Source organism: Engystomops pustulosus, chromosome 3 (genome assembly GCF_040894005.1).
Source record: "Engystomops pustulosus chromosome 3, aEngPut4.maternal, whole genome shotgun sequence".
In the NCBI taxonomy this organism is placed as follows: domain Eukaryota; kingdom Metazoa; phylum Chordata; class Amphibia; order Anura; family Leptodactylidae; genus Engystomops; species Engystomops pustulosus.
In genome coordinates this window covers 218,684,357-218,700,805 of record NC_092413.1, presented here as the reverse complement: position 1 = coordinate 218,700,805, position 16,449 = coordinate 218,684,357, and the positions used below count along the sequence as shown (strand labels likewise).

Genomic DNA, 16,449 nt, shown 5'->3' with positions numbered 1-16,449 from the left:
GAGCACTGTCTCTGTGAAGTGTTGTCTCTGTGAAGTGTTGTCTCTGTGAAGTGTTGTCTCTGTGAAGTGTTGTCTCTGTGAAGTGTTGTCTCTGTGAAGTGTTGTCTCTGTGAAGTGTTGCCTCTGTGGAGCATTGTCTCTGTGAAGTGCTGTCTCTGTGGAGCACTGTCTCTGTGGAGCACTGTCTCTGTGGAGCACTGTCTCTGTGAAGTGTTGTCTCTGTGAAGTGTTGTCTCTGTGAAGTGTTGTCTCTGTGAAGTGTTGTCTCTGTGAAGTGCTGTCTCTGTGAAGTGCTGTCTCTGTGAAGTGCTGTCTCTGTGAAGTGTTGTCTCTGTGAAGTCTTGTCTCTGTGAAGCATTGTCTCTATGAAGTGCTGTCTCTGTGAAGTGTTGTCTCTGTGAAGTGTTGTCTCTGTGAAGTGTTGTCTCTGTGAAGTGTTGTCTCTGTGAAGCATTGTCTCTGTGAAGCATTGTCTCTATGAAGTGCTGTCTGTATGAAGTGCTGCCTCTGTGGAGCATTGTCTCTGTGAAGTGCTGTCTCTGTGGAGCACTGTCTCTGTGGAGCACTGTCTCTGTGGAGCGTTGTCTCTGTGAAGTGTTGTCTCTGTGAAGTGTTGTCTCTGTGAAGTGTTGTCTCTGTGAAGTGCTGTCTCTGTGAAGTGCTGTCTCTGTGAAGTGCTGTCTCTGTGAAGTCTTGTCTCTATGAAGCATTGTCTCTATGAAGCGCTGTCTCTGTGGAGCACTGTCTCTGTGAAGCGTTGTCTCTGTGAAGCGTTGTCTCTGTGAAGCGTTGTCTCTGTGAAGCGTTGTCTCTGTGAAGCGTTGTCTCTGTGAAGCGTTGTCTCTGTGAAGCGTTGTCTCTGTGAAGCGTTGTCTCTGTGAAGCGTTGTCTCTGTGAAGGGTTGTCTCTGTGAAGTGTTGTCTCTGTGAAGTGTTGTCTCTGTGAAGCATTGTCTCTATGAAGTGCTGTCTCTGTGAAGTGCTGTCTCTGTGAAGTGCTGTCTCTGTGAAGTGCTGTCTCTGTGAAGTGCTGTCTCTGTGAAGTGCTGTCTCTGTGGAAGTTTTCTCATTCAAGTGCTATCAATGGAGCACTGTCTCTGTGTATCACTGTCTCTGTAGATAACTCTCTGTGGAGTACTGTCTCTCTCTGTGGAATGCTGTGGAGCATTGTCCCTGTGGAGCGCTCTCTATTTGGAGCACTTTCTCTGTGGAGTGCTGTCTCTGTAGAGTGCCATCTCTATTTGGAGCACTGTCTATGTAGATCACGTTCCATGTGGAGCACTATCTCTGTGGAGTGCTATCTATGGAACACTGTCTCTCAGTGTTTCGCTGTCTCTTAGTGTTTCGCTGTCTCTCTGTGTATGGCTGTCTCTCTGTGTATGGCTGTCTCTCAGTGTTTCGCTGTCTCTCAGTGTTTCGCTGTCTCTCAGTGTTTCGCTGTCTCTCTGTGTATGGCTGTCTCTCAGTGTTTCGCTGTCTCTCAGTGTTTCGCTGTCTCTCTGTGTATGGCTGTCTCTCTGTGTATGGCTGTCTCTCAGTGTTTCGCTGTCTCTCAGTGTTTCGCTGTCTCTCAGTGTTTCGCTGTCTCTCTGTGTATGGCTGTCTCTCAGTGTTTCGCTGTCTCTCAGTGTTTCGCTGTCTCTCTGTGTATGGCTGTCTCTCTGTGTATGGCTGTCTCTCAGTGTTTCGCTGTCTCTCAGTGTTTCGCTGTCTCTTAGTGTTTCGCTGTCTCTCTGTGTATGGCTGTCTCTCAGTGTTTCGCTGTCTCTCAGTGTTTCGCTGTCTCTCAGTGTTTCGCTGTCTCTCTGTGTATGGCTGTCTCTCTGTGTATGGCTGTCTCTCTGTGTATGGCTGTCTCTCAGTGTTTCGCTGTCTCTCAGTGTTTTGCTGTCTCTCTGTGTATGGCTGTCTCTCTGTGTATGGCTGTCTCTCTGTGTATCGCTTTCCCTGTATGGAGCTCGCAGTGTGATCACAGAGGGGCAGTAGCGTGTCTCGGCACATCAGGGGCGGTCACTATTACTCCAAGCAGTCTACTTTTGGCAGAGCTGTGCTCTCTTTTGATGATGTCAGGAGCTTTGGCCAAAAATGTGTCGCACACTGTGGATACGAGACATAATGATGATGAATTATCTCCAGGAGCTGAACTTCATGAACGCAGCTGAATCCTGCTCTGTGTGTTATTATTTTGTATAAATGTCTCTCGTCTTCAAGATCTCTGCTTGCTGTCATAGGATAAAATCCCACCTGATACTCCTCTCTGTAGTGTATCAGTAGTAGTTGTACAGTCCTCTCTGTAGTGTATCAGTGGTAGTTGTACAGTCCTCTCTGTAGTGTATCAGCGGTAGTTGTACAGTCCTCTCTGTAGTGTATCAGTAGTAGTTGTACAGTCCTCTCTGTAGTGTATCAGCAGTAGTTGTACAGTCCTCTCTGTAGTGTATCAGTGGTAGTTGTACAGTCCTCTCTGTAGTGTATCAGTGGTAGTTGTACAGCCCTCTCTGTAGTGTATCAGCAGTAGTTGTACAGTCCTCTCTGTAGTGTATCAGTAGTAGTTGTACAGTCCTCTCTGTAGTGTATCAGTGGTAGTTGTACAGTCCTCTCTGTAGTGTATCAGTAGTAGTTGTACAATCCTCTCTGTAGTGTATCAGTAGTAGTTGTACAGTCCTCTCTGTAGTGTATCAGCGGTAGTTGTACAGTCCTCTCTGTAGTGTATCAGTGGTAGTTGTACAGTCCTCTCTGTAGTGTATCAGCAGTAGTTGTACAGTCCTCTCTGTAGTGTATCAGCAGTAGTTGTACAGTCCTCTCTGTAGTGTATCAGTGGTAGTTGTACAGTCCTCTCTGTAGTGTATCAGCAGTAGTTGTACAGTCCTCTCTGTAGTGTATCAGCAGTAGTTGTACAGTCCTCTCTGTAGTGTATCAGTAGTAGTTGTACAGTCCTCTCTGTAGTGTATCAGTGGTAGTTGTACAGTCCTCTCTGTAGTGTATCAGTAGTAGTTGTACAGTCCTCTCTGTAGTGTATCAGTAGTAGTTGTACAGTCCTCTCTGTAATGTATCAGCAGTAGTTGTACAGTCCTCTCTGTAGTGTATCAGCAGTAGTTGTACAGTCCTCTCTGTAGTGTATCAGCAGTAGTTGTACAGTCCTCTCTGTAGTGTATCAGTGGTAGTTGTACAGTCCTCTCTGTAGTGTATCAGCGGTAGTTGTACAGTCCTCTCTGTAGTGTATCAGTAGTAGTTGTACAGTCCTCTCTGTAGTGTATCAGTAGTAGTTGTACAGTCCTCTCTGTAGTGTATCAGCAGTAGTTGTACAGTCCTCTCTGTAGTGTATCAGTAGTAGTTGTACAGTCCTCTCTGTAGTGTATCAGTAGTAGTTGTACAGTCCTCTCTGTAGTGTATCAGCAGTAGTTGTACAGTCCTCTCTGTAGTGTATCAGCAGTAGTTGTACAGTCCTCTCTGTAGTGTATCAGCAGTAGTTGTACAATCCTCTCTGTAGTGTATCAGCAGTAGTTGTACAGTCCTCTCTGTAGTGTATCAGCAGTAGTTGTACAGTCCTCTCTGTAGTGTATCAGCAGTAGTTGTACAGTCCTCTCTGTAGTGTATCAGCAGTAGTTGTACAGTCCTCTCTGTAGTGTATCAGTGGTAGTTGTACAGTCCTCTCTGTAGTGTAGCAGCAGTAGTTGTACAGTCCTCTCTGTAGTGTATCAGTAGTAGTTGTACAGTCCTCTCTGTAGTGTATCAGCAGTAGTTGTACAGTCCTCTCTGTAGTGTATCAGTAGTAGTTGTACAGTCCTCTCTGTAGTGTATCAGCAGTAGTTGTACAATCCTCTCTGTAGTGTATCAGCAGTAGTTGTACAGCCCTCTCTGTAGTGTATCAGTAGTAGTTGTACAGTCCTCTCTGTAGTGTATCAGCAGTAGTTGTACAATCCTCTCTGTAGTGTATCAGCAGTAGTTGTACAGTCCTCTCTGTAGTGTATCAGTAGTAGTTGTACAGTCCTCTCTGTAGTGTATCAGTAGTAGTTGTACAGTCCTCTCTGTAGTGTATCAGCAGTAGTTGTATAGTCCTCTCTGTAGTGTATCAGTGGTAGTTGTACAGTCCTCTCTGTAGTGTATCAGTGGTAGTTGTACAGTCCTCTCTGTAGTGTATCAGCGGTAGTTGTACAGTCCTCTCTGTAGTGTATCAGTGGTAGTTGTACAGTCCTCTCTGTAGTGTATCAGCGGTAGTTGTACAGCCCTCTCTGTAGTGTATCAGTAGTAGTTGTACAGTCCTCTCTGTAGTGTATCAGTAGTAGTTGTACAGTCCTCTCTGTAGTGTATCAGCGGTAGTTGTACAGTCCTCTCTGTAGTGTATCAGCGGTAGTTGTACAGTCCTCTCTGTAGTGTATCAGCAGTAGTTGTACAGCCCTCTCTGTAGTGTATCAGTGGTAGTTGTACAGTCCTCTCTGTAGTGTATCAGTAGTAGTTGTACAGTCCTCTCTGTAGTGTATCAGCAGTAGTTGTACAGTCCTCTCTGTAGTGTATCAGTGGTAGTTGTACAGTCCTCTCTGTAGTGTATCAGTAGTAGTTGTACAGTCCTCTCTGTAGTGTATCAGTGGTAGTTGTACAGTCCTCTCTGTAGTGTATCAGTGGTAGTTGTACACCATACATTTGTAGTTATAATCTAAGAATGTTCCGCTGACGTCCCGATTATTGGGGCAATCCCTTTGGCTTTCTCCTTTATTGGATTGCAGGATGTTACATTTTAACAAATCACAGTTGTGTGAACAGGACTTAAATATCAGCAGTCTGACATGGTTGCTCCTTCTTCTCCCTGCAGACACCAATGAAGAGAAGAACATGTCACCCAAGCTGAAAAATGGTACGGCCCATAAACCTGTAAAGAGCGATGATGATAAAACACCCCCTAGCCTTAGGAATAGAGCGCTCCCACCAACCCCCAAGAACCTACAGGCCAATGCACCTGCAGCGGATGAGGTCGACCCCCTCTATGACTCTCCAAACGAGATAAAGGAACGGCAGGAGGAGACACACACGGGTGACCACCCCAGAGGTGAGTGTTATCATGGGTACGTACATGCAACTTTCTAGTATACTATAATCTAAGATCTCTGCTTGTTGTCAGTGAAGCTGAGAGTTTGATACAATATCCCTGGAATTCTGCAAATGATACATATACAATGTGTAAACGTTACAATGTATCAGGGTAGGAACAATGGGCCACATTTATCAAACCTAGTGCAGTCTGTACTATGTGCAGTTGCCTGTGGTGTCTACAGGGGGCGCCAGATTCATCAAAACTGGTGCGGGGTCTTCATTAATCTGGGGTCCCACGCACTTCTCTGGAAGTGTGCAACAACTTTTTTAGGGCACCTTTCACATACAGCGTGCAACCCAATTCTGTTGAGTTGCAGTAATAAATGTGGCACCGGTCAGACACTGCTCCGGACACCTTTCTATGTCCAGAATTTTGTGGCACAGTGGACACAGAGCAGCCGCAATGCAAAATTGGGCCAAAGAATTTAATAATTGTGGGCCATCGAGCCTGCTTAGAGACCTAGAGGTGATGCTATAAACACCTCCATGTGTGCGGAGACCCAGAAATACAAACTTTCAGATGGTGAAGGAGCAACACAAGTAGAAGGACACAAAAAGTTTTTGTCTCACTTTTTAACCTGCCCCCAATGCCGTCCCTAGTGTGCCCACACAGTATATAACCCACCATAGTAACCCATATAATGTATAATGTACAGTGTGGACATAATTAGAATAATACTGTGCCACCTACTCATTTATGTGGGTCTCTACTGTACCATAAGTGGGGGTTTTGCTGACCCACTCGGTCAAGTAAACCTTTAACGCTATAATTGTCAAGGCAGGCAGGATTTTGGTCCAGACATTTGCTAACATCCAATCTCTCTCACAGATGGAAGCAATTTGACCAACATCTCCCAAACCATATCCAAAACCATCCCTGAAAACCAAGCTGGGCAGAAATTGGAAGTGGTGAACCCTTTATATGCCTCAACAATAGAGGTGAAAGTTATCCCATCATCTATAGGGATGAAATCCGAACCTCCAACTTATGAAACCATTGAGAGAAAATCCAATTCTACTGGTGAAGCCAGTGAGACAACATCCAATCCTGGTGGTGAAACCAATGAGAAAACATCCAATCCCAATCATGAAGCCAATGAGACAACATCTAATCCTGTTCGTGAAGCCAATGAGACAACATCGAATCCTATTGGTAAAGCCAGTCAGAAGGATGGAGTCAGTAAGACCCGGGTTGTTAATGAACCTATATATGCTGTAGTTCATAAAGACCCTTCAGTGAAGAAGAAGCCTCCACCACTAACTCTAGGAGAGGAGAATAATATAGCTAACGACCAAAAAGTTGACTTTGTTCCATCCCTCCATACAACACAAATGCCCCAGAGTCCATCACAAATGCCCCAGAGTCCATCACAAATTCTGGATTCAATGTTATCCAACTTAAAGTCTAAGGGCAAAAAGTCTTCACCTCTCTCTAAAGAAGTCATCACTGTAATGGTTGGTCCAGAAGTTCCACCACCGATTCCCGAAAAGCTATTCGACATTGAAAGTGAACTTGAACAGTCTACAATTGAAGTAAGTGGTCATTACCACCAAGTCTAGAAATAAAAACCTTTCCCATAATGCTTGATGGGAATCCAAAGTTCCTCCGTGAGATGTTACACACCTGTAGGGTCGCAACTTTGACCATGCAAAGCAAAATCAAAGCCATGATGACGATGGATCCGTTCATGGTTTGTGTGTCAGAACTGTGGTGAAGCATAGATTTAGTAGCAGCATTTCTACTTTTCTGTACTGCACCCATCAAGGCTCCACAGTAGATTCCCCTGATGGAAGTCAACTATAGCTGAAGCCAAGAACTCCTAAGGGTCAATGGGGGTCCTTTACTAAGGGCCCGATTCACGTTTTCCCGACGTGTTACCCGAATATTTCCGATTTGCGCCGATTTTCCCTGTATTGCCCCGGGATTTTGGCGCACATGATCGGATAGTGGCGCATCGTCACTGGCATGCACGCGACGGGAATTGGGGGCGTGGCCGAACGAAAACCCGACGGATTCGGAAAAACCGTCACATTTTAAAAAAAAAAAGTGTTGCGGAGCTTGCACTTACCTCCACTAGGAATTGGCCGGTGAATTTGAGTGCATTCCGGGGAACTTCAGTGCAGCAGCGCCACCTGGTGGACGTCGGAGGAACTACCGAATCCCGGCCGGACCCGAATCCACCGCAGAGAACGCGCCGCTGGATCGCGAATGGACCAGGTAAGTAAATCTGCCCCATTGTGTCCCATTTGACTGCATCTTAGAGATCTTTGGCTGAAGGCAACATGCAACCCCAGACTAAAGATTCTCTCGTCCAATCACTATGGCAAGTGTCTTCCATGGGGACACTCAACACCCTGCCTGTATCCTGTGATGGTGGGATTGTAGACTGGACATGGTTGAGAACAAAATCATGGAGCTTCTCGGAATCTCCTTTTCTAGTGCCGTCCACAGCAGCTGATAATTGGGGGTGATGGGTGTTCCTACCGATATGGATGACCTAAGGTTATTAAGTTGTTTCACCCAAAAAACCCACATAGTCATAGCAAAATGTGACTCACCTCTGGGTCCATGACTATATTCATGATGCAATAGTCATGAAATAGCATCAATGACTGGCGCAATACTCTGCAATACTGGATCTAATGAACCAGTGGAACCAGAGGCAAACAACATGTAACAGTATAGGGTGAACCAAGTTAGTAGCCCATTAGTTATCAGATATTGTCCATAGGAGCCGCTTCTATCAGACCTGATGATCACGTAATTACTGGTCACCTATGGGCGAGGCAGAACTTCTGTTTAGGAGGCTGTTTCTTCTCATTTCTGATGATCCAATGCATGGAATATGTCAAAAATATAGTATACAAATTAATTAACAACAATAATGATAACATACAAATGCATAAAAACAATAAAATTAATTACAATGAAATAAGCAAGATAATAACAATAATTATACCAATAATAGAAAAAAAAAATATATATATATATGAAAACATAAATAAGAATCACATAAGATATAAATATATTAACACATTAAAATTACTGTATAAAATATCATATGTAAAATTCATATATCGTAATGAACAAAAAACAATAATAATAATAATATGAAATAAAATTGATGATAGTTAGAATGTTTACAATAAATGAACATAATGAAAAATCATCATAATAATAATAACAACAATAAAATTCAAATAAACAGCCCATAATCTGAGCAGTCAGGGTCAGTTATCGTGTGTCTGGTATGGTCGACCTAACTATGAGCTGAGGACGGACAGATCGCCCCATCTAGAGAGTTTATATGTCATTTAGGGCCGTGCCCCTTATGCTGCCCCCATTGACCTGGATTGCTCCTACATCAGGGTGTAATGATGGGACATTTACCCTTATGGGGGTTAGATGTTTGGCTGCACAATGTTGTAATTAGTTAGTTAGTAAAGAAGTTCATCACATCTCTGACAAGTCACTGCACATGTCATGTAGAAATCTCGGGGCAGTTTCTGTGAGTCTGAATCATTTCCTCTGCATTGATAGATTGCACGTCCTTTGTATAAGAACCTCTGGGGATGCTAGACAGGAGGCAACGTGACAATGTACAGTATGTTTACCTCCGGGAGGGGGGTAATAGGGACAGGCAGGGCTGTGATCAAGTTCATTATGACTTTGACCAAGACCATAACAAAGCTAAGGACCCTCACGCCCATGGCCAGCGGTGGGCTGAAGAGAAACTGTATTTCCTAAATGTTTGGGATTTAGGTCAGTTCTAAGAGCATTGTGTATGGTTATCTGGTTATCACCCTTTAACCTCTATAAGAAGAGCAGTAGTAAGCAATGCATAATACAAGAGTTGAGCCTAAACACTATGGGGTTCATTTACTAAGGGCCCAAATCTCTCATTTTCGTCGGGTTTCCCGAAAATTACCGGTTTGCGCCGTTTCGCCCCGGGTTTTAGGCGCACGTGATCGGATTGTGTCGCATCAGCGAGTTCAGCGCTTGACACGCACTTACATGCACCAGGAAGAAGATGGTCAACTCCGGCGGACCTCAGTGCAGCAGCGACACCTGGTGGATATCGGGCGCACTACCTTAGTGAATCCCGGCAGAACCCGAATCAACGCCGGACAATGCGCCGGGGGATCGCGAATGGACCGGGTAAGTAAATGAGCCCCTATGTTGCCTGAGTTTCCCCATATATAATGTATATTGGACAGTGGGGCACATTTACTTACCCGGTCCATTCGCAATCCAGCGGCGGCTTCTCGGACGAGCGTTCGGGTCTTCTGGCGATTCATGAAGGTCCTGCACTGGATGTCCACCAGGTGTCGCTGCTGCGCCGAGGTCCGGCGAGTTGCGTCGGAGTTCACTGATCTCTTCCTGGTGCATGTGAGTATGGCCCGTGCAACCAATTTTTTGTTTTAAATGCGGCGGTTTTTCCGAATCCGTCGGGTTTTCGTTCGGCCACGCCCCCTCTGATTTCCGTCGCATGCCAGCGCTGATGCGCCATAAACCGATCGCGTGCGCCAAAAACCCGGGGCAATTCATGGAAAATCGGCGCAAATCGGAAATATTCGGGTAACACGTCGGGAAAACGCGAATCGGGCCCTTAGTAAATGACCCCCATTATCTTTAAGAACACAATTTTTCATAGTAATTTTTCATAGAGTTTTCACTGCACCATTATAAATGCATAATTTTTCTCATTTTTACTTACAGGATGACACCAAAATCTCTAGGGATCTACTGGCCTGAACCTAAACCCCTCCATTTCCGATATGGACTCCTTTTATGGTGCTTATATGGACCAGCATCGCAGGAATTTAATATAAACTCTTACAAGGGACCTCGGAGCTGCCGGTGTAGTGATGACTTGTAATGAAGATAAAAATCTGTAAATATAACAAAATATAAGCAAATAAAGCTGATATAAAGATGACCTATTGGTTGATATATGTTTGATACTCTCCACTTTTGCTAGAGCTCAATTGTTTTAGTTTTTTTGTGCCATATAATAAAGTTTCAATACCGGACTCTTTAAAAAAAATCTGGTACATCTATCACCCAAATGGCTTAAAATGTGCTCGCTAAACATATAGTCAAGTAAAAGTATAAAACTTAGCAAATACTTTAATATTCAGTATTATTGTTGCATCATTTTCTTATCTCTTTGAGAGTAGGTTGGGTAAGAAGGCATCATGCCCAGAAGAAGAACTAGAAATTTGGTCAAAGAAACATCTCTAATATTAGAACTGGCTAAAAAACACAAAAATACATGAAGATAGAAAACGTAAGGAAGATGACTAAGGCCACCATATGTTTCTGTAAATGTATAGTAAATGAGGAATCCAGAAAACTGAAACCCAGGAATCAGGGTAGCTATCTAATTGATAATACAGGCGGTCCCCTACTTAAGGACACCCGACTTACAGACAACCCATAGTAACAGACGGACCCCTCTCCCCCCTGGTGACCTCTCTGGATGTTACTATAGTCCCAGGCTGCAATGATCAGCTGTAAGGGGTCTGTAATGAAGCTTTATTGATAATCCTTGGTCCCATTACAGCAAAAAATTTTGAAACTCCAATTGTCACTGGGGCAAAAAAAAAGATTTGTCTGGAACTACAATGATAAAATATACAGTTTCGACTTACATACAAATTCAACTTAAGAAAAAACCTATGGACCCGATCTTGTACGTAACCCGGGGACTGCCTATATAGAATTCTATTACCTAGGCCTGTATTGGGTACCCATAGCCATCCCTTACTCCTCTATTTATCCATATTCCTTGAGTTAGAGGTAAAAAGAGCTACTCAACCTGATGGTATAATAATGGAGACAGTATTTATTTCATATTTGGAATGATGCCTACTTCAGTCTAGATATCTAGTCTAGTTACGGAGGGCTTTTATCTTGGGTGGAGTGCCCATAGCGGTCCCCCTTTATATGTTCATAACTGTATCTTCTGTATTTCATTGATTTCAATGAGAATTTACACAGATACTTACTTGCATTTGCCAACTTTGTTCATGGGAAAATGTAGCCTCTAACTGGTTTACAATACAAATATGTTAGGTGGCCAATGCTCATTTGGCTACCAGCTGTAACTTCCATTACACACATATACACTTGTTTGGGTGATGGTGTGCTGTGCGGGGAGGAGAACGTGCAGCTACTGGACAGTTCTGGTGGTGCCTTAGCTCCCTATGAGGAATCAGGCATGTATAAATCTAATATAACCAACTTCTTTCCCCAAACATCTTCGTCCAGGATCCCATTGTATAATCATCGAGCCTCATGAAGGTAGTTGGGTGCGGCCCACCATGATCTAATTTGTGTGGGCACCTTTGGGATATTCTTCTACTTGTAGCTCAGTTTCATATTTGGCTTGTATATGGTTACATGTAATCCTATAATTATATTCTATTTTAGTCTTGTCAATTTCAAAACCAAGAACTAAGACGCCATGGTGCCATGCTTCCTCGACCACAATGCATTGCTGTTGATTGCCTCTTGTATAATACAGGGAACCCGTAGCGGTCACCTCTGTGTTACATTGTGGCACACTGCCATCTCATACATACCACTGTATTATTTTTTTTACTTTTTTTGATCCCTAGAAAGAAGCCTGATTCTTCATGATATGAGCAGAGTGCTGCCCCTCAGAAGTTCTACGATCCAGACCACCATTGTGCCATCTCTTCACCTCCTCTCCTGCAAGTATGGGAAGCCCAGAGGAAACCTGCACAATGCTGGACAAGTATCTATTGGGCTGCACATACTCTTCTTCATCTTCGTCATCTTCTTCAGCCAGGATGGTTGTGTTGAGACAGGGCGGCAAGTTGCAGGAGAAGTAGGCAGTTCAGCATCATGCATGACAGTGGATGAAGGGAGTGCGCTGATGGTGGTCCGAGGGCAAGGAGAACACCCTGAGTGCACCACTGTGCTCATTATCAAAACGAATGAAGTTCGTTTTTAGAGGATCCGCAAAAATGGAAAATAATTTTGAAGTATGTATGAGTGGCCTCCAAGGTATGCCAATAATGCCAATAATATGGCATTGGTAGTATCTGACTTTTGTGATATGCAGAATAGGTGACTGCAGGTCCTCCAACTTTCTACATGACATCAGGACATCAGGTATCGGCTGTCCTCTAAGCTTAGCCAGAAGTTAATGAAGTTGCGTGCTTTTGACTGAAGTTTGGATAGTTCAAGGGGACTTACAGTCAGACCCCTACAATCCTGTTAATAGAGAATGAATGTAAAGCCTGATAGAACCCCCACTGATTAGATCCTGGTCTTAGCATTGCACTTAACTGCAACATTTATAGGCATAGGTATAAATAACTTGGCCTATCCAAGGTACCCATGGCGGTACCCTTTGCATTGCAATAACCGTGGCTTTTCTATCAGAATGGTGCGGTGGTTGGCAATAAGGATGGCGTATTACATAATTTATCTTTCACATCTAACACATAGAATATTTCCACATCTTGGTAAACAGTTGTTTGTGCAATATCTGGCTACATTACTGATAAAGTAAGAGGGATTACAGTTTGGCGGCTAGCTTGTGGTGTACGGTGGAGGGAGCCATCTCAGCACAGTTCACAACCCGATGAAGCCGTGAGATTGTTATTCCAGCTTGTGTTTACATGGAGGGGGTGTAACTGCTGAAAGCGATCAAAGATCACACAATTGCTATTCTTTCCTTGGCTCGCAGTTGTTCTTACCTGGAGACGTGCCAGACATGTAGTAAATCATTATACTGCTGTAAAGGTCATTAAATAAAGCAACTAATACAAGAAAGGTAATTTACCCAACATTGTGATCCTGTCTACATTCCTGGACTGCCAGCTAGGTTTTTATGAGGCAGTAAATGTTTGATCCACCATTTACTAAATGATCTATTTACACAAATTCAACACGAGACAATCGACAATGGAAAGCCATTCATGAAAACAGGTAAATTTACCATAGGGCAAGATGTCTATAGAAGTTATCTTCAGAATTCCCAGCATAGTCACGCACATCATTGACACCACCAGCAATGACTACATGAGCCACCACCTGACCAGTTGTATCTCAGTGGTGGCTCATTACTCCACGTTGAGGTCTACCAAGCCTGAAGGTCCTAGCCATGAGCGTGTCATGAGTTTTCCCTTGTAGTTATGACTACACACAATTTGGAGACACTAGCATCTTCATTCAGTGAGGTCTGCTACTAAAAAAGGCTTGAATTGTGAAGTCACCTCTGCTCCAAAATTGCAAAACTGCAGGGGCTGAGCAAGATATCCACGCCCCCGCAGAGCAGTAAGTCATAAAGCAGTGAGAGCAGAAGTAGTAGAGAGTGCAGTTTGATAACAAAGAGTACCCTGACCCCAATGTGTGGTCCTACGATCAACGATAGAGCACAAACACACTGGGGCACATTTACTTACCCGGTCCTGTCGCGATCCCCGATCCGGACGGTCCGACGAAGAAGAAGTCCGGTGCGATTCACCAACATTGTGCGCCCGAGATCCTGCATGTGTCGCTTCCCCAGTGAGGTCCGCCGGAGTTCACTTTCTTCTTCCAGGTGCTTGTAAGTGCTTGTCTTGTGACACTATTCACGATGTTAAATCCTGCGCATTGTCCAAATCCGTCGGCTCGTCCAATGGTCCGTCCCCCCGATTAGTATGGTGTGAAAGCCGGCGAGATGCGCCAAAATCCGATTGCGTGCAACAAAAAACCCTGTTAAATGTGGCGCTAATCGGAAATCGGAGGGAAACCCAACGAAAATACACTCCGCGGACCCTTAGTAAATGAGCCCCACTGAGTAATAGCGATGTATCTCCCTTTTATGGGTTCCTGCAGAGCTGCCAGTAGACTTTACATTGACGTCTACCTGTAAAAACTTGTTGTTGTGCCTCCACAGCGCACAATGCTGAGCTCCACTTCTTAAAAGTCAAACATTACAGGAATAGCATGCAGCGGCAGCGAGCCGTCCTGTGGGCTTAGTAAACCGGCCAAGTTTATGCTGACTTGCATAACTGTTGTTTTCTCACTGGGATTACAGCCAGCCGCGATTACAACATTTCATTAATCTAATCTGAGTAAACGCTTTATAGACAAGGGGAAGGAAAACAGGCCGCAAACAAAAATGTGCAAACATGACAGCTCCCTGAAGGGACGGGGACCTGGAATGAGACACCGGAGGGCGATAAGCCACCTATTCACACTGAACAGCTCTAGGCTTACAGGGTGTGGCCATCAGTGCCTCAGTATAAATTGGACCAGGGGGCGCTATTATAGATCACTTCCGGTCGTGCTAGTGACAAATAAAGAGGAGGTCACTAGTGTTTAGTCCCACATTGGTTACTTGTAACTTCCTGTATAAGTCCTTAGAAGATCCATCTAGGTGTGACGGTTGCCGATTGTTGGCCTCGAAATATATGTTTTATAATGTTTTATTACATCTCAATTTTTTATGGTGCTCCTTGGGGGTGAGTTCTCATTGAGTTTGTAGTAAGAGAATATTGCATAGACAAAAATCTGGAAGCATATGAACAGTCTATGTTGCACTGTCCAGAACATGTGATTGGGTCATGGACTTGGTGGGGACTGGAGGATTCTTGGCCATTCCCACCTGGTGGGGCTGTGGGAGAACCTTTACAAGGAACCTGCCCATGCGGATCCAGGGGGCTGAGGAGACCTCTGATAAAGAGCACAGATGTGGCTAAGGGGCTGCTCAGAAGAGGAACCTGTTGAGTCAACCAGGATTCACCTCCAAAGCGATGCAGTTGGACACGGAGGGTGGTCAGCCCTATGAGAATGTGATCAGTGACGTCTCAGAACTAGAAATCTGGTTCTCATCATTCCTGGTTCAAGAGGAGGCACAATGCCACTGGTTGTCCTCTAATCTATCCGGACATTCCAAAAATAATGCCATTGGGCAGTCCCCCTTTTTGTAGATCCTGAAGGGATATCATCTGTCAAACCTTGGCCTTGCCATTTCTACTGATGCTCTACAAGCAAAGTATGAAACAGGAGAATGATACATGGTGGGTAAAAGGGATACAAACTCCATGGCCTCCATCATCCACCCTTTCAGGCTCTTCCATAAATAGGTTATTAAAATCACAGCCAGATCAAAACGAGTTGTTCTTGGTTGCTGTGCCCTGAGAACTCAATTCTCAACTCTTTTTGTCCAACCATGCGTCCCCTTACTGTATAAACCCCTTGTGTATTTGGGTAGCCTTAATGCATGCACTTCTCATGTAATGTGGTTCCCCTCCTCCCTCAGTTACAGCAGCCGCTTACAGATTATGGTTCTGTGGGACCAGAGGTGATGACGTCACACACATGTAACGGCTAAGCAATTGGTGGTCATAGTAGTCACATGCTGTTCACTGTTTAGTGGTAGTATCAAGGTACTGCAGCTCAGTTATCATCCAATTGAACAAGACCTTACTAGTGACAAGTCTGTCCAATTCACGGGTCAAGGCCACCAGTTGCGAGACCTTGTGATGCACCAACCTTGAGTGTTGAGTCTTTTGCCTCAGGCAGCATCAATTCCAGAAAAATAGAGGACTGCATTAGAGGTGCAGTCTCCTGCTACAAAGCAGGACTTGACATGTAAAAATAGCAATTCTTCTTACCAGATGTCAGCATGGGTGTGACACGCTGCATGGAGAACTTACTAAAACAAACCTGATATACTACTGGATAGTCTCCATAAACTTTAGGGGAAGGGGTAAACTTCATGTGCAGTTACCGCTGCAATTACAATAAGGAGTCACTTTTAGGAGGTAGATCCCAGTGATGTATTTTCTCTTCACTCCTGCTGTATGGAAACACTGCCTGGTATCATAATGGGGGCACTGCTATGGGGGTACTGCCTGGACACTGTTATGCGGAACTCCTATCGTGCTTGTTCCTTATTCTTTGTTTGGAGTCCAAGGTCCAGACGACGGCTTTACACCTCCCCAGCCACTACCTGGCATTGAGCATGTTGTTCTTATATGCAGCCGCTCAGCCAGGGACACCCATTGCATGAAGCTCCCGACCCACAGTTCATCCAGTTTTTATAAGATTTTAGTTTTTTTCCCACACCCCTTAAAGAGTGGCCCTCGTTTCAGATGATTTTTCATATTGTGTGGGGAGGAATGTTGTGAACATTTTTCTAATATCATCATGCAATTCTGCTTAGGCTACAGTCACACGACCGTAAGAAATTGGCCGTATCCGTACCGTACCGTTTTTTTTACGGGTTACATACGGCCACATTGTTTTCTATGTAAAATATGTCCAATCATTTATATTGCCGTTTTTAAGCCTGTACCGTATTTTGGCCGTAGTAAAATATAGAATATGTGCTATATC

At 44.3% G+C, this 16,449-nt stretch overlaps 1 protein-coding gene across 1 annotated transcript; it reads left to right on the top strand.

Moving 5' to 3' along the window:
* Positions 1–4,721: 4,721 nt before the first annotated feature.
* Positions 4,722–9,959, top strand: LOC140122952 (uncharacterized). Its single transcript, XM_072144197.1, has 3 exons — positions 4,722–5,040; positions 5,914–6,617; positions 9,805–9,959. The coding sequence occupies exons 1-3, from the start codon at positions 4,722–4,724 to the stop codon at positions 9,838–9,840; spliced, it is 1,059 nt and encodes a 352-aa protein (XP_072000298.1). The 3' UTR covers positions 9,841–9,959.
* The last annotated feature ends 6,490 nt before the right edge of the window (positions 9,960–16,449 follow it).

Excerpts from the sequence above, each read along its gene's own strand:
- LOC140122952 (XM_072144197.1), top strand. The coding sequence starts at position 4,722 with ATGTTACATTTTAACAAATCACAGTTGTGTGAACAGGACTTAAATATC. Across the intron at positions 5,041-5,913 it reads CACGGGTGACCACCCCAGAG|ATGGAAGCAATTTGACCAAC; the intron begins GTGAGTGTTATC and ends TCTCTCTCACAG. Across the intron at positions 6,618-9,804 it reads TTGAACAGTCTACAATTGAA|GATGACACCAAAATCTCTAG; the intron begins GTAAGTGGTCAT and ends TTTTACTTACAG.